The 18,886-nt window shown below is 52.5% G+C and overlaps 1 protein-coding gene and 1 pseudogene across 9 annotated transcripts in view; both read left to right on the top strand.

The window, feature by feature from the left end:
• Nucleotides 1-18,886, top strand: part of DOP1B (DOP1 leucine zipper like protein B) — a 79,000-nt gene that overhangs the window by 34,956 nt on the left and 25,158 nt on the right. For all 9 annotated transcript variants that reach the window (XM_036219839.1, XM_036219845.1, XM_036219840.1 and 6 more), the window contains 12 exons: nt 748-867; nt 3,070-3,172; nt 3,781-3,972; nt 6,134-6,818; nt 8,397-8,668; nt 9,716-9,868; nt 10,532-10,632; nt 11,305-11,495; nt 13,620-15,249; nt 15,729-15,840; nt 16,418-16,606; nt 18,740-18,862. In XM_036219839.1, coding sequence (XP_036075732.1) covers nt 748-867; nt 3,070-3,172; nt 3,781-3,972; nt 6,134-6,818; nt 8,397-8,668; nt 9,716-9,868; nt 10,532-10,632; nt 11,305-11,495; nt 13,620-15,249; nt 15,729-15,840; nt 16,418-16,606; nt 18,740-18,862 — 3,871 coding nt within the window. The remainder of the gene's footprint in view (nt 1-747; nt 868-3,069; nt 3,173-3,780; nt 3,973-6,133; nt 6,819-8,396; nt 8,669-9,715; nt 9,869-10,531; nt 10,633-11,304; nt 11,496-13,619; nt 15,250-15,728; nt 15,841-16,417; nt 16,607-18,739; nt 18,863-18,886) is intronic.
• LOC118602277 lies at nt 2,479-2,597 on the top strand (annotated as a pseudogene).

Genomic DNA, 18,886 nt, shown 5'->3' with positions numbered 1-18,886 from the left:
AATCCCACTGCCCTTCAGAGAAAAACCTAAAACATTTTCATTTCTTTTCAGGCTTTTAACTTTTAATGCCTATACATATAGGGGTGGGAGGGAGCAGAGAGACGGAGACAGTTGGAATTACACTCACTATTTAGTCGTCTGTTTTTTAAATGCAAGTTATGAGTAGCTGTATTCTCTTCTCTTGTGGAAAACAGTGGTTGCCTGAGACCCTTCTTAGTCACTTACTAAGAAATCCTGACTGGTGGGCCAGTCTCTTGCTGATTGACCTTTGGGTGGTTTCTGCCTCTTCAGTGTTCGTAATGGCCTTGCAGGGGCACCCTTATGCACACGTCCTCTGTGGCTGAGCAAGGGCCTCTGTAGGATAAAGCCCTAGAGTAGATTTCCTGAGTCACGGGAGATGCCCTTTTACGCGTTAGCCACGTTTCCCTCCCAAGTTCTTCCACCAGTGGAGTATCCAGTTACCTACAGTCGGACTAGAACTGGCTTTCTACGTCACATTCTTTTTCTGATAGCTCTTGAGCTTGTTGCCGAGAATGTGTCAGCTCAAATGCTGGTTAGGGTGACATTACGCATATTCTTTCCTATGTAAGGACAGTAATGTTTTTATCTTTAACCGAGTTTGTCGGTCCCTCTAGAAATAAATCGTAAATGGTAAAATGAATTAGTGAATTAGTTTTTCAGACATGGTGTTCTTGTAATGCAGGATGTCTCATAGATATATTTATTAATGTCCCTCTTTCTTTACAGTACAATAAAAGAAAACAGAAATGCCTCCGAGATTGTTAAAACAGTGAATTTGCTGATCACTTCCCTAAGCACAGACTTTCTCTGGGATTATATGATGAGGTGTTTCGAGGATTGCTTTAGGTAAGTATGCAGTTCAGGATAATGAATATTTCGGAAGGATTAGAGGGTTTCATGGTTTCATAGCTGCTTATTGTGGTCAGATTACACATCACCGGCTAAAGTGGGCTGGTCTGCTGAGTGCACGACTGGACAGAATTCACTTAAAGTTAGAATAGAAAACGTAATTCTGAAGCTTCTCCATTATTAAAGTCAAACTTTGGACAGTCCACTGCGCGTTTCTGGTTACGCTGACGCGATCCGCTTTCTTCACACGGTGTTTGCAGGCTCGAGCTACCAACGAAGCTTAGTTTCGTAGCCCCGTGACTGGAGAGAGTGTATTTGACATCACTCTTCTCTTATTAAAATTAGTGTCTCACTTGTCGAATAAAAGCTTTAATGTTTTTAAGCTGCTGTCATCAGTTTTACCCTCACCTTTAACCCGGTGACTCTTACCACCTCAGGACTGTGGGCGGGGCATACTCCTGCAGAGCCCCGCCCACGTCGTGTTCCCTCTAAAGGAGAAATAACGGGCTCTCTCAAACCCCATTTGTCCTGTGAGTCACGCTGTAAAACCTCATCTTGTCACTCCATTGGAATGTTCTGTGCTGTCGCACTGTCTCTGTGTATCAGCAGCCGTCACAGAAGCCTTACTTACTAACGTTCCTCGTGGGCCAGTGTCTGGCCCTCCGGCCTTACAGACATACTCATTAACACTTCCGGACACCCCAAAGGGAAGTAGGCGCCCCTGTCACATAAGAAAGCTGGAGCTCAGAGGCACAGAAGGACGTTGTGTGGCAGCACACAGCAGACTAGCCGCAGCCCGGCTTAGAGCCCAGGCACGCTCGATGCCTTCCCAGCCACCCCCTCTCCGCTGCTCTGCGACCTCGTGCCCCGGAGGTGTTCACACTGTCGCGATTAAACTCATCTTCACCGAGCCCGTAGACGGCAGCCAGGCCCCGCCATACCGAGGCCAGGGTACATTTCATCAGCTTAGTTCCATTTCAGCGTTACGAGGTGTGCTTGCTTTATAAAAATAACTGTGAAACATTTCAGAGGGAAGAAAGGGCAGAGAATAATGTCAGATACACACGCACCCGTTGCTAGGGTTACGGACACCACTTGGCTGTTGGTTTTCAGACTTTTATTAAAGGAATAATGTGTTACTACCTAGACAGCACTAGCTGCCCACCATCCCAACACATTTTCTCCTTTCCTCCCGCCGTTAACATCTTCCTGCCCGGGATCTTGTTTGTTCTTTTATGACAAGTGTGTGTTCAGAATGATAGAGTCTATTTCGTCTGTTGAAATTTCACATGAGTCGTGTTAAGCTGTATGTGACTCTTTGCAGCGCGCTGTTGCGGGGGTGAACAGTCCTTTGGGGATTTGCCCGCATCGTAACATACACATCTAGCCCATTCATCTCCAAGTGTAGTAGTGCATCCTATAACTAACCTGGTTTCAGCGTTTTGTTTGTTGCAAATGCTGCTGTGGTGACCACCTTTGTCCTATGTCTACACACATAAGCACGGGTTTCTTTAGAGTAGATGCCTAGAGGCAGAAGTGTGTGTACAGTTCCTCAGTCACTCTCTTGCTAAGATAAACTCCAGTATGACTAGTGAAGAAAATGAACTCGGCTACGGCCATGCCACCCTGCACACGCCCGGTCTCGTCTGATCTCGGAGGCTAAGCAGGGTCAGGCCTGGTTAGTACTCGGATGGGAGACTCCCTAGGAAGACCAGGTGCTGTAGGCATGAAAGAAAGGAAAGGGACAGGATTCGGGTTGAGTTGTACCCCTAGCTGGGTGACCCCAAAGTTACTCTGTTTGGAGAACCAACATATACTTTCTAACTTAGGTGTTTAACCCATTGCCTGCTTATTTAAAGAGGAGCGTTGAGTTTCGGAGCCATCTCGGCTTGCTCGAGGTGACAGGAGTTGGGCCTGGGTCTCTCTAGCCAGGTTCCTCCTCCGGAACGTGCCTTCCGTCCGGGGTTAGGGCCTGGAATTGCTGCTGTTGACAGCGCTGCAGATCTGCTGAGCTCACGCTTTTCGACACTTCTCCGTGTCGGGTTGTTTTAGGCACCAAAGCTTAACGATTAGAACTCTAGACTCCGTCTTTTATTATGCTCGAAATAGAATAAGTAGCTTTGTTGGAAATTAAAGAAATGCTTGGTATTCTTAGAGGAGAAAGAGTTGATCTGGTTTTCTTTGCTGTGGCTTCCACAGACCAGGGAAGCCGAGTCCCACGGCCGGAACGCACAGCAGCCCTCCCCCGACGGTCTCCGAGCTCTGCACCCTCCTGGTGCTCCTCCTGGACGTCATTCCCTTGGTGAGGTCCTCTGCTGTGACGGCAGCGCGGGGCTTGCTGTGACCTGTGTTCTGATTAGTGTTGTCACCACTTTAATACACCTGAACATACTGAAAAGTGGTTTTACGTAAATACACAGCACTGTTTTAATGTTCGTTTCAGCGTGGAAGGTGCAGCTGGACGTACTCTCTATCTTTTATGTCCCGTTTAAAGGGGGTTCCAACTCTTGAGCCAGCTGTAAGTGGGCTGAGCTGGGGTGACGTAAGCCAGGTGATGGGCTGGGTTTCTCCCTGTACTGCGGTTATGTGGGAGCAGGAGTCAGTGTATTTCATACTCGAAATTCTGCCGTTGACCACTTTTCTCAACGCAAACTAATTTCCTTGATATAGAAATAAATGTGGCGACGATTTTCTCTTAGAAAGGGCGAAGCCACTTGAAAGGAGAGGACAAATGTCCATCAACTTATCTAGGTCAAAAAGTATTTTGTTTTCCAATTTGGGAATTAGGGTAATTAATTCCTCATGCTCTAAAAAAAAATGGGATTTTCCAAGATGCTATTTTGAGGTGACTCTCTCCCCTGTGATTGTGAACTGGAAACCACGCCGGCTGACCCTGCGCTCACCCCACAGGAGCTGTACTCCGAGGTGCAGACGCAGTACCTCCCGCAGGTGCTTGGCTGCCTGGTGCAGCCGCTGGCGGAGGAAATGGAAGCTCTCAGTCTGCCTGAGCTCACGCATGCCTTGAAGACGTGTTTCAAAGTGCTCAGCAAGGTCCAGATGCCGCCGTCCTACCTAGACGCGGAGTCCACGTGCGGAAGCCCGGTAGGTGCCGAGAGCGGCTGGGCGGTTCTGTGCACGGAGAGGGAGCTCATACCTTCACGGGAGTGTGAAGTGTTCAGGGTTGGTTAGGGTGGGAGCAAGGACTAGAATATACGTAGGTAACAACTAAAGTGCGCTTCTTAGATCCTCAGGCACCTCCCGAAAGATTTTAGTAGGGAAGTTACCACCTTGGCTTCGCCCGTATTCCTGCTCCTTGCCTGCGGAAGCCCACACCGCAGCTGATGGCTAGATGCCGCTCACCGTCCAGACCTTTCTGTGTACTCATCTGTCTCTGTGTCTTTTTTTTTTTTCTCTCAAATATGAGTGAGAGATTAGTTTCCTTGGGCTGCAGTCACAAGGTACCACAGATGAGTGAATTGAGTAACAGAAAGTGCCTGTCTCACAGTTCCGGAGGCCAGGAACCCGAGGTCAGGGCAGCAGTGGGGCTGATTGCTGAGAGCGGAGGAAGAGGGTGGGTGTCCCATGCTTCCCCACCCTCTGGTGGTTCGTCGGCGATCTCTGGTGTTCCCTGGCGTGTAGACAAATCACCCCAGTTTCAGCCTTCATCTTCACAGGGCGTCTTCCTTGTGTGTATATCTGTCTGTTTGCATTTCCTCTTTTTATAAGGTCATATTTGATTAGGGACCACCCTAATCACCTCATCTTAACTCGATCATCTGCAAGGAGCTGATTTATAAGGTCACGTTCACAGGTACTGGAGGTTAGGACTTCATTATGTTTTTTTAGGGAGTGCAGTCCAACCCATAACATTAACACTCTTTTCTAATTTGCTAACATACTGAGATACAGAGGGATCTTTTATTCTTTTTAAACGTTTGCGTGGCAGTCTGCAGTGTGGCTTTCCAGTTTCTCCAGCCACCCTCCTGTTGACGTCATTCAGGTTACTTCTGATTTTCCACGGGTAGAAACAGTGCTGTAGTCAGCATCGCCACACAGCTCACTCATGGTTGCCAGCGTTTCTGAAGGATTACTTCCTGGAAATGGATAGTAATCAAACTCTTTTTTTTAAAACTAGGAGAGAAGCTGCCAAATTGTCCTCCAGAAAGACTAACAATTATAGTTCCACAAACAGTTTGAGGCCCATGGTCTTGGAATTATTTTTATTTTCTACCTTATTTAGAAATTTGAAAATTCTGCCTTTGAAATTTGTTGGGTGCAGTGGCAGACAGGAGTATGAACAGACTAAAAAGCGAGCCATTTTCCAGAAAGCCATGCCTGGTGGGACTTGAATCTCACCTTACAGACTATTCACAGGTTGCTACCTTAATTTTAAAGTCGTCTTTTTTTTTTCCCTAGCTTTTCTAGCTATTGAAAAAAAAATATCCTAAACAGGATTTAAGATACAAAGTTTAAGTATGTGTAGTATGTGTCCAAATTGAGAATATTTTAAAAATTTCATAATACTGTTTCATTTTTCCCTACAGTGGGTAAAATGAAGAATTTTAAATTTAATGTAATATTATCCAAATAACAGTATAAGAAAAGAGGTTGATTTATTGAAGGTCGAAGTGTCATTCTTTTGGAAAAGCCACAAAATATATATACACTAGGTCCCCGAATGATATTGTTTCATTCTAAAGTTGATGAGATACCGTAGGAACATAACTATTGTTTATGTTAATTAGCCTATGGTAAAATTGGCTTCCTTGTTTGTCATTTCTCTTAAAGTTGCAGAACTTATTGATGACACTAAGTGAGGACTTATTGCACACACATGTATCTATGTGTTTTTATACGTGTGTGTACGTGTGCATAAACATTTTGTTCTAGCTTTCTCATTTTATTCATGCCTATATATGTTACCCTCAGCCCAGTTCCCTCCTTCATATTTTAAATCGGTCAGAAACTGTTTTTAACTAACTTCTTTTTAACACCGACAGGTCTAAATGAGTGACGTAAAGTAAGGCGCACAGCCAGCCTACTGGCAGCGCGCGGCCGTGCGTCAGCCTCCCCGTGGGGCGGGAGGCCTCCTGCCGCTCCGCGCCGCCCTCATTTGATTATGTGCACAGGGATCCTCTTGGTGTAGAGAATTAGGATTTGGAAAACTAGGAAGTACACATTATGGTTTGCCTAATTGGGCTGATATTCGAATCCCTTGGTCTTACAAGATGTACATTACAAACATTTTTTTTTTTTTTTGCAGAGTCCAGTAAAAGGTGAAAAGAGTGAAATAATTTTAGACACAAAGGCCGTGATTCCAGGGGATGAAGACGCTTCGTTTCCTCCCCTGAAATCTGAAGACAGTGGGATCGGGCTCAGCGCGTCGTCGCCGGAGCTGTCTGAGCACTTGAGGGTCCCCAGAGTCTCTCCTGAAAAGGATGACGTTTGGAAGAAGGGCGGGAGTATGCAGAGGACGTTTGTTTGCATCCAAGAGCTGATCGCCAACTTCGCCCAGAAGAACATCTTTGGAGTCCAACAGACGGCATCTGGGGACGAGAACAAGGCTGAGGAGCCTGAAGGCCTGAGGGCCGAGGGCCGGACACCGGGCCCGGAGCTCAGCGACCCCAGCAGGAAGAACTCGTGGGAGGCCAAGCCCATCAGCGTGCCTCAGTTTAAGCAGATGCTGTCAGACTTGTTCACAGTTCGAGGGTCTCCATTTAAGACCAAAAATGCGGCGTTGCCATCGCCTCTGCCCAGCAGCCCTGGCCGAAGGAAGGAGGGCGACTGGGCCGTGGACCAGGTGGTCACTGCCCCAGGGAGCCCGAGGGAGGGCTGCAGGGAGGCCTTTGCCGCCGCCTGCCACCTGCTGCTGGACTGCGCCACCTTCCCCGTCTACCTGTCCGAGGAGGAGACGGAGCAGCTCTGCGAAACGCTCTTCCAGCTTCCTGGTGAGGGGGCGGCCCGCCGAGGCCTTTTGGGGGGCTCCCGGCACTTGGGCATTAATGCTCGCGGGGGAGCTGGCATCACGCCAGCCCTCAGGGACGAGGCCACGCTCTTTCTCTTCCTCAGTGTATAGTTAGCTGTGTGCACGCTTGACTTGTGTCTCTCCAGATGGCAAGTTGATGAGGCCGGGTCTGTGTTTTTAAATTTTGGGTGTTCAGCACAGCCCTTTAAAAGGTGTGGAAGATGCTTAATAGTAATTGATAAACAGTAATAGACTGTTTCACGAGATCTGTTACAGGTTTGTGTATTGGTTTGCCAGGGCTGCCACTAAAAAGGGCTACAAACTAAGTGGCTTAAACAGCAGATACTGATTCTCACACAGTCCTGGAGGCCAGATGTCGGCAGAGCCCTGCGTGCTCCCTCCAGATGTGCTAGGGAAGGGCGTGCCCCAGGCCGCTCCCCCAGCCTCTGGCGGGCAGTTCCTTGGCTCAGAGCATTGTGACTCCAGTCTTAACGTGGCATTATTCCTGCATGCGAGTCTGTACTCAGAGTCCCCTTTATGAGGACAGCAGCCATATTGGGTTAGGGACCCACTACTGTGACCCCGTCTTAACTAATTATATCTGCTTTGACTATTTCCAAACAAGGGCAGATTCTGAGGTCCAGGGGTGAGGATTTCAGCATAAAACCCTTTGGGGGTGGGGCACAGTTCAGCGCATAGCAGGCAGTGTCTCAGCTCAGGCCTCCATAACAGAATACTGCAGACGGGTGGCTCACAGCAGGACCTCACTTTCTCGCAGAGGTCAGGGTGTCGGCGTCGGCGTCGGTGTCTGGTGAGATGGTGAGAGCCCTCCCCTGGGTACAGATGGCAGAGTCCTCGCTGGGTGCTCTCTTGCTGAAAGTTTAGGGGGATGTCTGCTCATCCCGCCTGAAGGCCCCGCCCTCCCGGCCCATCTAAACCTAATCACCTCCCAAAGGCCCCGCCTCCCACCAGCCCATTAGGGGCGGGGCTTCACCTCGTGCATTCTGGGCAGATGTGATTCAGTCCATCGCAGGCAGTGAGCACCTTAAGGAGAGAAGAGAGTACAGGGGAAGGTGGAAGCCGAGGAAGGGCGGTCAGCACAGGCTTCACCCCTTGCAGTCACTACGTTACGGGCGCTTTGTCTCAGCTCTAGCCGCCACTGGCGGCGTGTGCTCATTAGAACCGTGCTGAGCACCGACACCTGTCACGGGCCCTACCACCTAGAGAGCCTTGAAAAAACGTTTCGAGTTCTATGCCCAAAAGCACGAATTTTACTATATCTAAACTTTTAAAATGAAAGCAAAGCAAACATATTGAATCACCTCAAAAGCCCTGAGATTCACGTTGGCAGACTTCGAATAATAATCTGACAAGTCTGTGAAACCAGACTCGGCCTCATCCGCTCTCTGGCCCTGAGTGATGACCGCATGTTGGCACCACTGGGCCATTCCACTGCCGTCGGGGTGACTCCCGGGTCTGAGGGTGTCTCGGAATCTGCAGACGGGGCGCCGTTCTCGCGCGCTGGCGCTCGCTGCATCCTCTCTGGTCGGCTTGCTTTCAGGAGCCAGCGAGGCCAGTTTTCCCGCGTGGTTGAAATCCCTGATGACCGTGTGCTGCTGTGTGACCGACTGCTACCTCCAGAACGTGGCCATCTCCACTCTGCTGGAAGTGATAAACCATTCGCAGTCCCTGGCACTTGTCATCGAAGACAAGATGAAGCGCTACAAAACCGCTGGCTACAACCCGTTTTCGGGCCGGCTGCAGATGGTCACGGCCCCGCCCGTGGCTCCAGGGGTTCTGAAGGTCGTAGCTGAGAGGACAGACTTCTACCAGGTATTTCCCACCGGGAGGAGGGCGAGTGGGGCGGGTGGGGCCCTGCGACCCTCTTCCCAGGCCAGTTACTGAAAATTGTCCCTAAGGCCACAGGCACCATGATAAGAAACGTGGCGGCTCTGGTGGCACCGGAGAGGCTTGCTCGAGACCGGTGCCCGCCTTGTGCCGTCCGCAGTGTCTGGCCCCGGAGTGAGTATCAGTGTCACAGAGTTAGCTGCAACTCGATCATTGGAAACCGCAGTCACTTAGATAAAAAATAAATGATGGTTAGGGGGGCTTGGACCAGTCAGTGGTTAATTTGATCTGCGCACAGTTTTGTCAGATAAAAACAAAGGGGCCAAAAAAAGAAGTTCTGGGCTGTAAGAGGTACCTAAAATATTATAACTTGAAACACATAATCGTTTTCTGTGACCTGGAAGAATGCCTTCAGAAATGCTCCTCCCACAAGTGGGGACTGTTCCTCCTTTTGAGTCACCCCGGGGGTTGAGCACCCCTGCGGTGCTCCCCGGGACTTAGAGAGGGGGCTGCAATCAGTTGGGGACCCTGTAAGTTCAAAGATGGAGAACTCGATTTAGGCAACGATTTGTTTCTTGAAAGTGAATCAGACATCTGCCACAGCGTTGTGCGCAGAAACGGGAACAGTTCTGGGGAAATAAAGCCGGAGGCCAGTTCGAGCCAACCCTAGGTGGTGGGGACAGTGACCATCGCCCGTCCACCACACTTTGCAGAGGACGCGCCTCTGGAGCCAGGGCTGGCCCAGGGCCGGGCTCGAGGCATGCTCGTCGGAGGGGCGTGTGAGCCAGCAGGCTCTCGCTCCCCGTTGATGCGCTCTCTGAAGCTGGTCAGGAAGCTCTTGCCTGGATGACTTCTGGGGGTGTCAGGGTTCGGTTTGGGTTTGTTTTGTTTTGTTAGTGGTGTTTCTTTGTGTATTAAGGATTCTCACAGAGCAAAGATAAGTAGAAGCCAGTACCTTGGGACAGGGACTGGACTGACATGAGGAGATGAGTAGGTACCGCCTGTGATCACACGGTGTCACCTGTGTCCCAGAGGGTGGCTCGTGTGCTTTGGAATCAGCTGAATAAGGAGACCCGGGAACATCACATCACCTGTGTAGAACTGTTCTACCGGCTACACTGTCTGGCCCCGACGGCCAACATCTGTGAGGACATCATCTGCCATGCCCTCCTGGACTCCGACAAGGTGAGTCTTTGCAGCCCGTAACCTCCGCCCTGCAACGGCTCCACCCACTGGGCCAGCCTGCCACTTTAAGTGCCCTGGGCAGGCTTGGGCATATCCAGTCAAACGGGGCTCAGTGGACATCCTGGTTAATGTGCAGAAGTGTTGCAAATGCCAGGACGGGAAGAACTCCAGACACAAGCCGTCCCCTTGGGAGTTCTAGAACTGGGGTCCATGTCCGCACTAAGGCTCTCCAGGGACACTCCCCAGGCTCCCATGATGTCTGCAGGACCCTTGTGGGTACCCCAGGGCTTCTGTGGCGCTGGGGAGGCCGGCAGACGTAGACTGTGTCGCCTCTCGAAGCCCTGGCTCTCCTTCGCAGTGACATCGTGTCCTCGTGCTCTAAGCCATGCGGCCCGTCACTTCCAAAGGGCACGAGAACCCCGTGCTCTCTCGTGTTCTTTGCACGCAGGCCTGCGTTTGACCCTGGGCACGGGCTAACGTGGAGTCTGGACCATGCGCTTTACTAAAAACGCGTTGTGCTGGAGTGAGCAGGGGAGGTGTCCTGTCCTGCGGGTCGGACACCAGGGACAAAGCGTCAGCCTCTGCCGCCGTCCCTCTCCCGAGCGCTCGTTCCTTCTTACCTCGGGTTTGCTGTGACTGAGAGCAGTTTGTTTCCTAATTAAGGGAACGAGACTGGAAGCGCTGTTCAGATTTTCCGTCATCTGGCACCTGACGCGGGAGATCCAGGGCAGCCGGGTGACATCTCACAATCGCTCCTTCGATAGGTGAGGCCGTCCTTGTTGTCACTGACCCTTGGTGCAGAGGGACACTTTGCAGAGATCCCTGAGCAGCACGTCGGGCCGGGGGGCTGGGAGGTGTGTGGCACTGGCACCGTGACCCCTGGGTCGTGGCGCGCGGCGAACGAGGCCCATGATGCCTACGCGAGCCTGGGCCGGACCCCGGCGAGTGGAGACGTGGTAGGAGCTTATCAATGTGAGCGGGGAGCCCAGCGTGCCTCCGAGTCGCCTGAGGAGCTGCTCATCGTGTCCCTTGGGGGACGTCGTGGGGAGGCGCAGGTGGGCTAGATCGCGCTTGGAGCAGGGGCCACACTGTGTGAAGATACCTGCCACGTCGTTAACTTCATGCCGGTCCCTTACAGCCCACACTGCTTTAAAAAATTCCTCTGCCTCATTTCCAAAATCCTAGGCGTGGGGCCAGACACGCAGCCTCTGATGCCAGCTCGTGATGCCCGAGGCCCGCCCTCACGGTCACGTTTTACCGACGTGGCCGAGGCTCGGGCGTTGGGGTTAAAAGCTCTCCTGCTGACTATAGCATGAAACGAGGTTGCACCCCGGGCGTCCTCGCCCGCCTGGGTCTGCGGGCCCAGCGCGGGCCCAGCGCCGAGGGTCGTGGGCACACGCCCTGGACACTGACCGGCGGCGCGGTTCCACACACAGGTCCCTGTTCGTCGTGCTGGACAGCCTGACCTGCACTGACGGCGCCATCAGCGCGGCGGCCCAGGGCTGGCTGGTGCGGGCGCTCTCGCTCGGCGACGTGGCCCGCATCCTCGAACCCGTGCTCCTGCTCCTGCTCCAGCCCAAAACCCAGAGGACCTCCATTCACTGCCTCAAGCAGGAGAACGCGGCGGGTGAGCGGGCTTTGCAGGGCCACCAGGCCGGTTCTGAGTCCCAGAGCCCCGGGCCCAGGAGGGCGGAGCGGGCATCCTGGGCCCTGGGGCCCCGTGCGACAGCTAAAGCGCGTAGACCCGCTCTGTGACATCACCAGGTTCAGATGGCGTAGAGGTAGCCCCTGTAGATTTCCCTATAGATTTGTGCGGACTTCTAAAATTTACACATCAGATGAACAAGCACTTAGAAATGCTACAGAGTGGGTTTCTCTTCACTAGATTTTTCTTTTTAATAAAACAGGAAAATTTTAGTAACCCATGTTCCAACGAAAATTGCTGATTCTTGATTCTTTTCCTAGAGAAGACAGTTCAGGAGCCTGTGAGGTAGGCGAGAATAAGAGGTCACCTCTTTACACGTCGCCAAAGCCGGCACCTGCTCTTGGGGACGGTCGCGGTGTGAGGCCCAGTGTGCAGTGGAGTCTGGTTGCCTCGGCCAGGCCGTCTCTCCGGGTCCCTGGGGATGGGGTGGTTTAGGGTCCCTTCGAAATTAAAAGACCGACAGTGTTGAAATTTGCATATGATCTGGTCAGTTGTCCTTTAGCTTATAAAAATAGCTTATTTGTGAACCTGCAATGACAGGTTAAGTGGTTTCCTTTGCTCTCTAAGGGTCTTTCCAGCTAGAAAATTCTCTTAACACACAGAAATGCAGAAGAAATAGCCTTTGGGTTCAGAGAACTCCCAGAGGCAAATTTAAAAAAATACAGGTAAGAGGAAGAGAAGGACTCACACCCGGGAGTTCATTACGGAGGGCACCGCCCCACCTGGGCGCGCTGACTGCCGGCCGCTCTCTGAGCCACGGCTTCACCAGCCGTGAGTTCATCTGCTTAGCTCGCTGGGTGGTAAATATTCTGTGTTTGTCACAGTCTTATCTTCCAGAGAAAGGCAGCCTAGCACCTAAATAAGCAAAGATTTCTGAGAAAGTGGCCTCTCTTGACAGGTTTTCTTGCCTAAAATTGTAACTTCTGGTTCCCCGTTAGGAAGAGCTGGCTGCCCTCTCGAAGAGCATGCATTTCATCATTCCACAAGACAGTAAAATTAACTAAGCACCTTCTTCAGAGTTTGACTGACTGTCGTTTATGGTGCTTAATTTTTAGTGTTCCTTTGTCTACGTGAAGAAGAAAGTTTAACTCCGTGGTTTGCCGGGTTTTAGAAGTCTCATGGCCCTTCCCGCTCCTTCCCCTAGCGAATGTTCTCTGCTGCTTCCTCACAGGAGGAGGTCTCTTCCCTCTGCCGCCTTCTTCCCTGGAAGCAACCAGAAGTGTGCGGCTGCGCCCCGCCTTCCCTCTGTGACCCGACAGCAACCTGTTTTTAAAATGCACCTGTGTGCGTGGGCAGCGCTTCTGTCCCTAATACCTCATTCTTCCTTCTTTCCTGGTCTTGGTTCATGTTCATGGGCTACATTGGTTGAGAGCTGCATGTTAAAAGTGTTGGACAGTACCAAGGACGTCCAGCTTTTGCCTTCTTTGAAAGAGATCTGAGTATTTTTAAATAGTGTATGTATATTACAGAAGTACTAACGTGCTCATTTTAAAAATTGGAACGATAAAGAAGTGAAACAAGTCAGAGTGCCTCGTCATGCCAGGTGACGGAGCTGGTTCCGTTAATGGTCTGGCATGTATTCTTCTAGACATTTGCATAGGTGCATGTTATAGATACTCTCCCCTGAATGGACTGTAACAAAATACGGTAGACTGAGTGGTTTAAACAGTAGACATTCGTCGCTCAGTTCTGGAGGCTGGGAAGTCCAAGGCTGAGGTTCCGGCGGGGTTCGGTTCCTGGTGAGAACTCTGTTCCTGGCTTGCAGACAGCTGCCTTCTGCCTTCACCAGCATCTTCTGCGCACATGAGGCGGGGGGCAGGATGGGGAGGGGAGAGGAGGAAGGAGAGAGACTTTTGAACGTTTCGGAAGACCTGTTCACTCATCTGCCTTTGTCCACCGTGTAATCTGGACACGACTGTTCGGTTTCATGGGGGGAATTCCGTTAATACTGGTCCTTATTGACCTTCAGACAACGATCACTCTAGAAGTAGCTTGCCATAGCTCACCCTTCTGTTCTGAAGTTGTGTACCATCTTGTAATTTTCAGAAGACTTGCATCGTTGGTTTAACAGGAAGAAAAGCTCTTGCAAAGAGTCCTGTGGCGCGTCGGAGCCTCCGGACGGCAGCCCGGAAGAAGGCACGCCCCTGAGCCAGTTCACCACCGTGGACCGGGAGGCCATCTGGGCCGAGGTGGAGAAGGAACCGGAGAAGGACCCGCCGGGAGGCGAGCTGACGGAGGAGGACCTTCCCGACTACGGCGACCTTCTCGACAGGACGGCCAGTGGCGCTCCTGACAGCAGCGAGCACACTGAGTCTGCAGACACGAGCTCCGCCCTCACGGACAGCGAGAACACGTCCTCCTTCTCCTCGCCGTCCCACGACCCGCAGGAGCCGAGCCACGAAGACAGCTGCTGCGCGCCCATCCCCGCCGCTGGCCGGGGCTACCCGAGGCGCTCCGCCTTGCTGGCGGCCTTCCAGGCGGACGCCTGCAAGTCCAGTGCCAGGTTGGGCCTGGCACGTGTGGACTCGGACAGGACCCAGGCTTCAGAGTCGCTCTCCAGTGACGAGGAGGCCGACCTGGAGCTCCAGGCCCTCGCCTCGTCCAGGCTGCTGAAGCAGCAGCGGGACAGGCAGGAGACGGCCGAGGCCTTGTTCAAGCACGTCCTGCTCTACCTGCAGCCCTACGACTCCCGGCGCGTCCTCTACGCCTTCTCGGTGCTGGAGGCCGTGCTCAAAGCCAACCCCAAGGAGTTCATCGAGGCCGTGTCCAGGACCAGCATGGACACGAGCTCCACCGCGCACCTCAACCTCATCTCCAACCTCCTTGCTCGGCACCAGGAGGCCCTCGTCGGCCAGAGTTTCTACGGAAAACTGCAGACCCAGCCCCCCAACGTGTGTCCCCACTCCCTGCTGATCGAGCTCCTCACCTACCTGTGCCTGAGCTTCCTGCGCAGCTATTACCCCTGCTACTTGAAGGTCTCCCACCGAGACGCGCTCGGCAACCGGGACGTCCAGGTCAAGAGTGTGGAGGTTTTGATTCGAATAATGACGCAGCTGGTCTCGGTGGCCAAGTCCGCCGAAGGGCAGAACGCGGAGTCCATCCACGGCTTGCTGCAGAGGTGCCAAGTCCAGGAGTTTGTCCTGCTGTCGCTGTCGGCCTCCATGTACACGAGCCAGAAGCGCTACGGCCCGGCCACGGCGGAGCGAGGCCGCGCTGTGCGGGAGGACAGCCTCTTCGAGGAGAGTCTCATCAACTTGGGCCAGGATCAGGTCTGGAGCGAGCACCCCCTGCAGATCGAGTTGCTGAAGCTCCTGCAGGTGCTGATCGTCCTGGAACATCACCTGGGCCAGGTGCTGGAGGAGGCGGACGCCCAGCCAGACCTGTCCCGGGAGTGGCGGAGGGCGCTCAGCTTCCAGCAGGCCATCAGCGCGGGGCAGTACGTGCGGCCCCACCCCCTCCCCTCCCAGGGGCTGCTGGTGTCCGCGGTGGTAAGAGGGCTGCAGCCGGCCTACGGCTACGGCATGCACCCGGCCTGGGTGAGCCTGGTCACACATTCCCTGCCGTACTTCGGAAAGTCCCTGGGCTGGACGGTGACACCTTTCGTTGTCCAGATTTGCAAAAACTTGGATGAGCTGGTCAAGCAGTACGAAAGCGAATCTGCGAAGCTTTCTATCAGGTACGGCGAGGCCTTGATGCGTTACGGTTCTTTTAGTGGTAGTTTTGGTGATGAGTGACCGGTATGCCAGCTGGAGGACAATTTCAGCCTGACTAGAAGCCTGTTTAGCATTGCCAAGAGGGGAACAAGGAACTAAATGTTCAGATTCTCGTCTTTAGTCCTACAGCTGCCCAGGCCAGCTCAGTGTTGCAGGACAAGCCAGTCACTCTCTGTTATTTTGTGAAATGGAAGTAAAAATGTGAATCACCTTCGCAGAAATTCTAAAACACCTGGAAACATTTTTCCAAAGTGGCCGGGTGTGTGTAAAACAGCACAAAAGATGCCTATCCATGTTACGACAATATTTCATTATGTTGCTATGAGAACCCCCGTTTGTTTAAGGTAGCGATTTCTCTCTACACTATGTTTGTAAGATTAAGAACCTTCATGGCCTCATTCTTAAAAATTCTCAAAACTACTCTCTCGTTTCTTCACCAAAGCATAACCTCCAAGAGGGAAAACATTTCCCCGGATTACCCACTCACTCTCTTGGAAGGTCTGACTACCATCAGTCATTTTTGTCTTTTGGAACAGCCCAACCAAAATAAAAAGGTAGGTCTTTGAGTTGGAGGCAATTTTCATAATATCGGTTATGACTTTCAAATAAGAAATGGGTGTACGTAAGTAATGCTCGTGTGTGCAGATACACGGGTATGAATGCAGCTGTCGTGCAGATGCATGCACCTAGGGCTGCAGGTGTGGATTTGTTCTCCCGGTGCTCCTTCAGCCCTTGCCCATTGTTTGTCAGTAACTGCGCGGAATAAAACATAAAGCCATTTGCTTATATGCATTTTTCCCCTCTATGGGCTTGAACTCTGTCGGGAGACGTTTGAGCTGTTAGGTGCTCTACTCTATCTGGGATGAAATTTGAGAATGCAGTTAAGGCTTGGTCGGATGATGATTGCGTGTGTTTGTAGCGCGGAGTCTCAGGCTCGCAGCTGCCCCTCTTTGAAAGAAGTCCACGGGTCAGATGCCCAGGGAAGCGTGCTGCTTCCGGACCGCCGCAGGCGGGCCTCGCTCGGAGGAGGCCACAGCCCAGGCCTCATCCCCCCAGCTCCGCTGTCCTCACGAGGTGGAGCCTCTGCCACCGATGCAGCCGGGTCGCGCGCATTGTCACTGTCATTTTCAGACCACTGCCGCGAGCGATCCCAGCAACCTGAAGAACGCCAAGAACGCCATCCTGGAAGAGCTGCCTCGCATCGTGAACACCATGGCCCTTCTCTGGAATGTCCTCAGGAGGGAGGAGGCGCAGAAGAGGCCCGTGGACCTCCTCGGGGCCACGAAGGGGTCCTCTTCCGTTTACTTTAAAACCACCAAGGTGAGAGTGTTCCCTGTGGTTTGGTGTTTTCCTTTGTCTCATATTTTCTCACCGAAAATAAACGCGTACGGGAACATACACGTAGATGAACTCAACGGGCTCGATGAAACTCAGCAGTCCAAGTCCGAAGTAGAAATCTCCAGTTTGTTGGTAACAAATACTTTTTCTATTCATGGGATAGAAGGCTTCATGAGTAGTTTTCAGCATCTATTATTTACCTATTGCCTTTTTAAATTTTAATTAGATTTTTTTTTATGGTGACGTTGATTGACAAAATCCAATAAGTTTCAGGTGTATAATTCAACAGTGTGCCTATTTTTTAAACTGAAAATAAAAAACACAGTCCCTGCGGGTTTGAGATGGGGTACCTGTTTCTCTCAAGCTCCTCTGCTAAAACAGCTCATCCCTGTGTTCCGCAGTCAGCGGTACCTGGTGCCCGTGGTGTCTTCGAATTTTTTCGTTAAACCAAAATCACACAACCTAGGACAACATGCCTGGTTCATTCTCCTCAGCTGTAAGAGTCTCTGCCTTGGGAGCATCTAGGCACGTGACGCAGCCTCTGCTCTAGGGTGCGTGGCAGCCATGTCTCATGTCAGCTGAGCACCGGGGTGGCAGGAGTGGCCTCGGGGCTTACACGGGTGCCCGACTGAGGGGAGGGGCTCAGAACACAGGGAGCCAGGCTCCCGGGGCTCAGCTCCCCGCCTAGCGGTTCCCGGGACCTCGGGCGAGTTCCTTGACCTCCCTGTGCTGCAGGGTCCTCAGCCGGAAGCTCCGTGAAAACCCTCTCCATTGGCTGGCACATTTAGTTCTCACCTACCAGGTCGTGCGGTCACTGCCAGGTTACAGATGAGGACGTTGGGGCAGAGAGAGCGAGTGCTTTCCCCGCAATCGCGCATCGGATGAGGGGCGGCAGTGGGACCAGACCCAGGCAGTCCGGTGCCCAGGTCGGAGTGCTTTTAGGTACTGTGGTGCACAGGCCTCCAGAATATCCCATCCATCCCATGGGTGCCCTTGAGGGGAAATCCGTATTTCAAGCTTCCACAGGCACTCGCTTGAAGCCCAAGTCTTCTCTAAAAAAGAATTAAGAAAACCCTTAGACACTTAATCTCCGAGCCTCAGTTTTCTCATTCGTGAAATGGGTCTGTCATCAGTATCCTACCTCACAGGCTGATGGAAGGACTCACTTTGATGATGACTAGCATTTGTTGAGCACTTAACTCTAAGCCCACACTGGGACGTCGATAGTCTCCCTGGAGCAGAGGCCGGGTGGCTTGGGAGGGACATCTCCATCCCACGCTCACCTGCATCTAACGCACTGAGCAGAGGCAGAGGGAACCCGCTCATAAGCGTCCAGTAAGCTCGTGCGTTTGGTGAACATCTTCGTGCCCGCTCTGTGTGCCAGGGCCTGATTCTGAGCCGGGAAGCCCCTGCCCTGGTGGCAGACACAGACAGTTTACACATAACGGTGACAGCGCCGCAGAGAGGTGCAGGGCGCTCTGATGGCGCCGCCCAGGGCTGGCAGGGCGGCCTGAGGCGGAGCGGCTGCGGAGACCCCCGAGGGCACCCGACTGGGGCAGTGGCGGCAGAGGCGTGGCCACCCACGGGGTTCGCAGAGGAGGGAGCACGGCAGTTCCCAGAACTGAGAAAAATCCACGTGCAGTGAGAGGGAGGGAGGGAGTGGGGTTGTGCGTTTATTTCGAATTGATTAAACAATAAAATTAGGTAACTAGTACTTATTTCGACTTATTTCGGGAAACTGGACAACATCTTTCCAGCGAATGTAAGCCTTTCCTGGCTGGTCGAGACAGAACAAGGCTGGGGACCTTGGGGTGGGCTAGGGCCAGCCCGCTGCTGGTCGCCCCTTACTCTGCGAAGCCCCAGCCCTGCTCATGGCTGCTCGAGCGTGGTGCTCCCCAGCTCCCAGTCTCCTCCCGCTGGCTCAGCCGGCGCCTGTCTGCCCCACACATCCAGGTCCCCCAGGAGGAGCCCCGACCCCTGCTCTTCCCACGGTGCGGGGGACGCTGACCGCATGGCCCTGTGCCCAGCGTTGGTAGGCGGTTTCAAGTACCAAGTAGACGGCAGCCTTGACACTGCTCCGCAATAACTCTTTTTTTTTTCCTCCGCATTTTTTAGACGATACGACAAAAAATTTTAGAGTTCTTGAACCCCTTGACAGCCCATCTGGGAGTTCAGTTAATAGCCGCCGTTGCAGCCGTATGGAGCAGAAAGAAAGTTCAACGTCACAGTAAGATGAAGGTAACGTTAAAAATTAAGACAGCC

This window comes from Rousettus aegyptiacus, unplaced genomic scaffold, assembly GCF_014176215.1.
Source record: "Rousettus aegyptiacus isolate mRouAeg1 unplaced genomic scaffold, mRouAeg1.p scaffold_m13_p_4, whole genome shotgun sequence".
In the NCBI taxonomy this organism is placed as follows: domain Eukaryota; kingdom Metazoa; phylum Chordata; class Mammalia; order Chiroptera; family Pteropodidae; genus Rousettus; species Rousettus aegyptiacus.
This window is presented reverse-complemented; position numbering and strand designations above follow the sequence as displayed.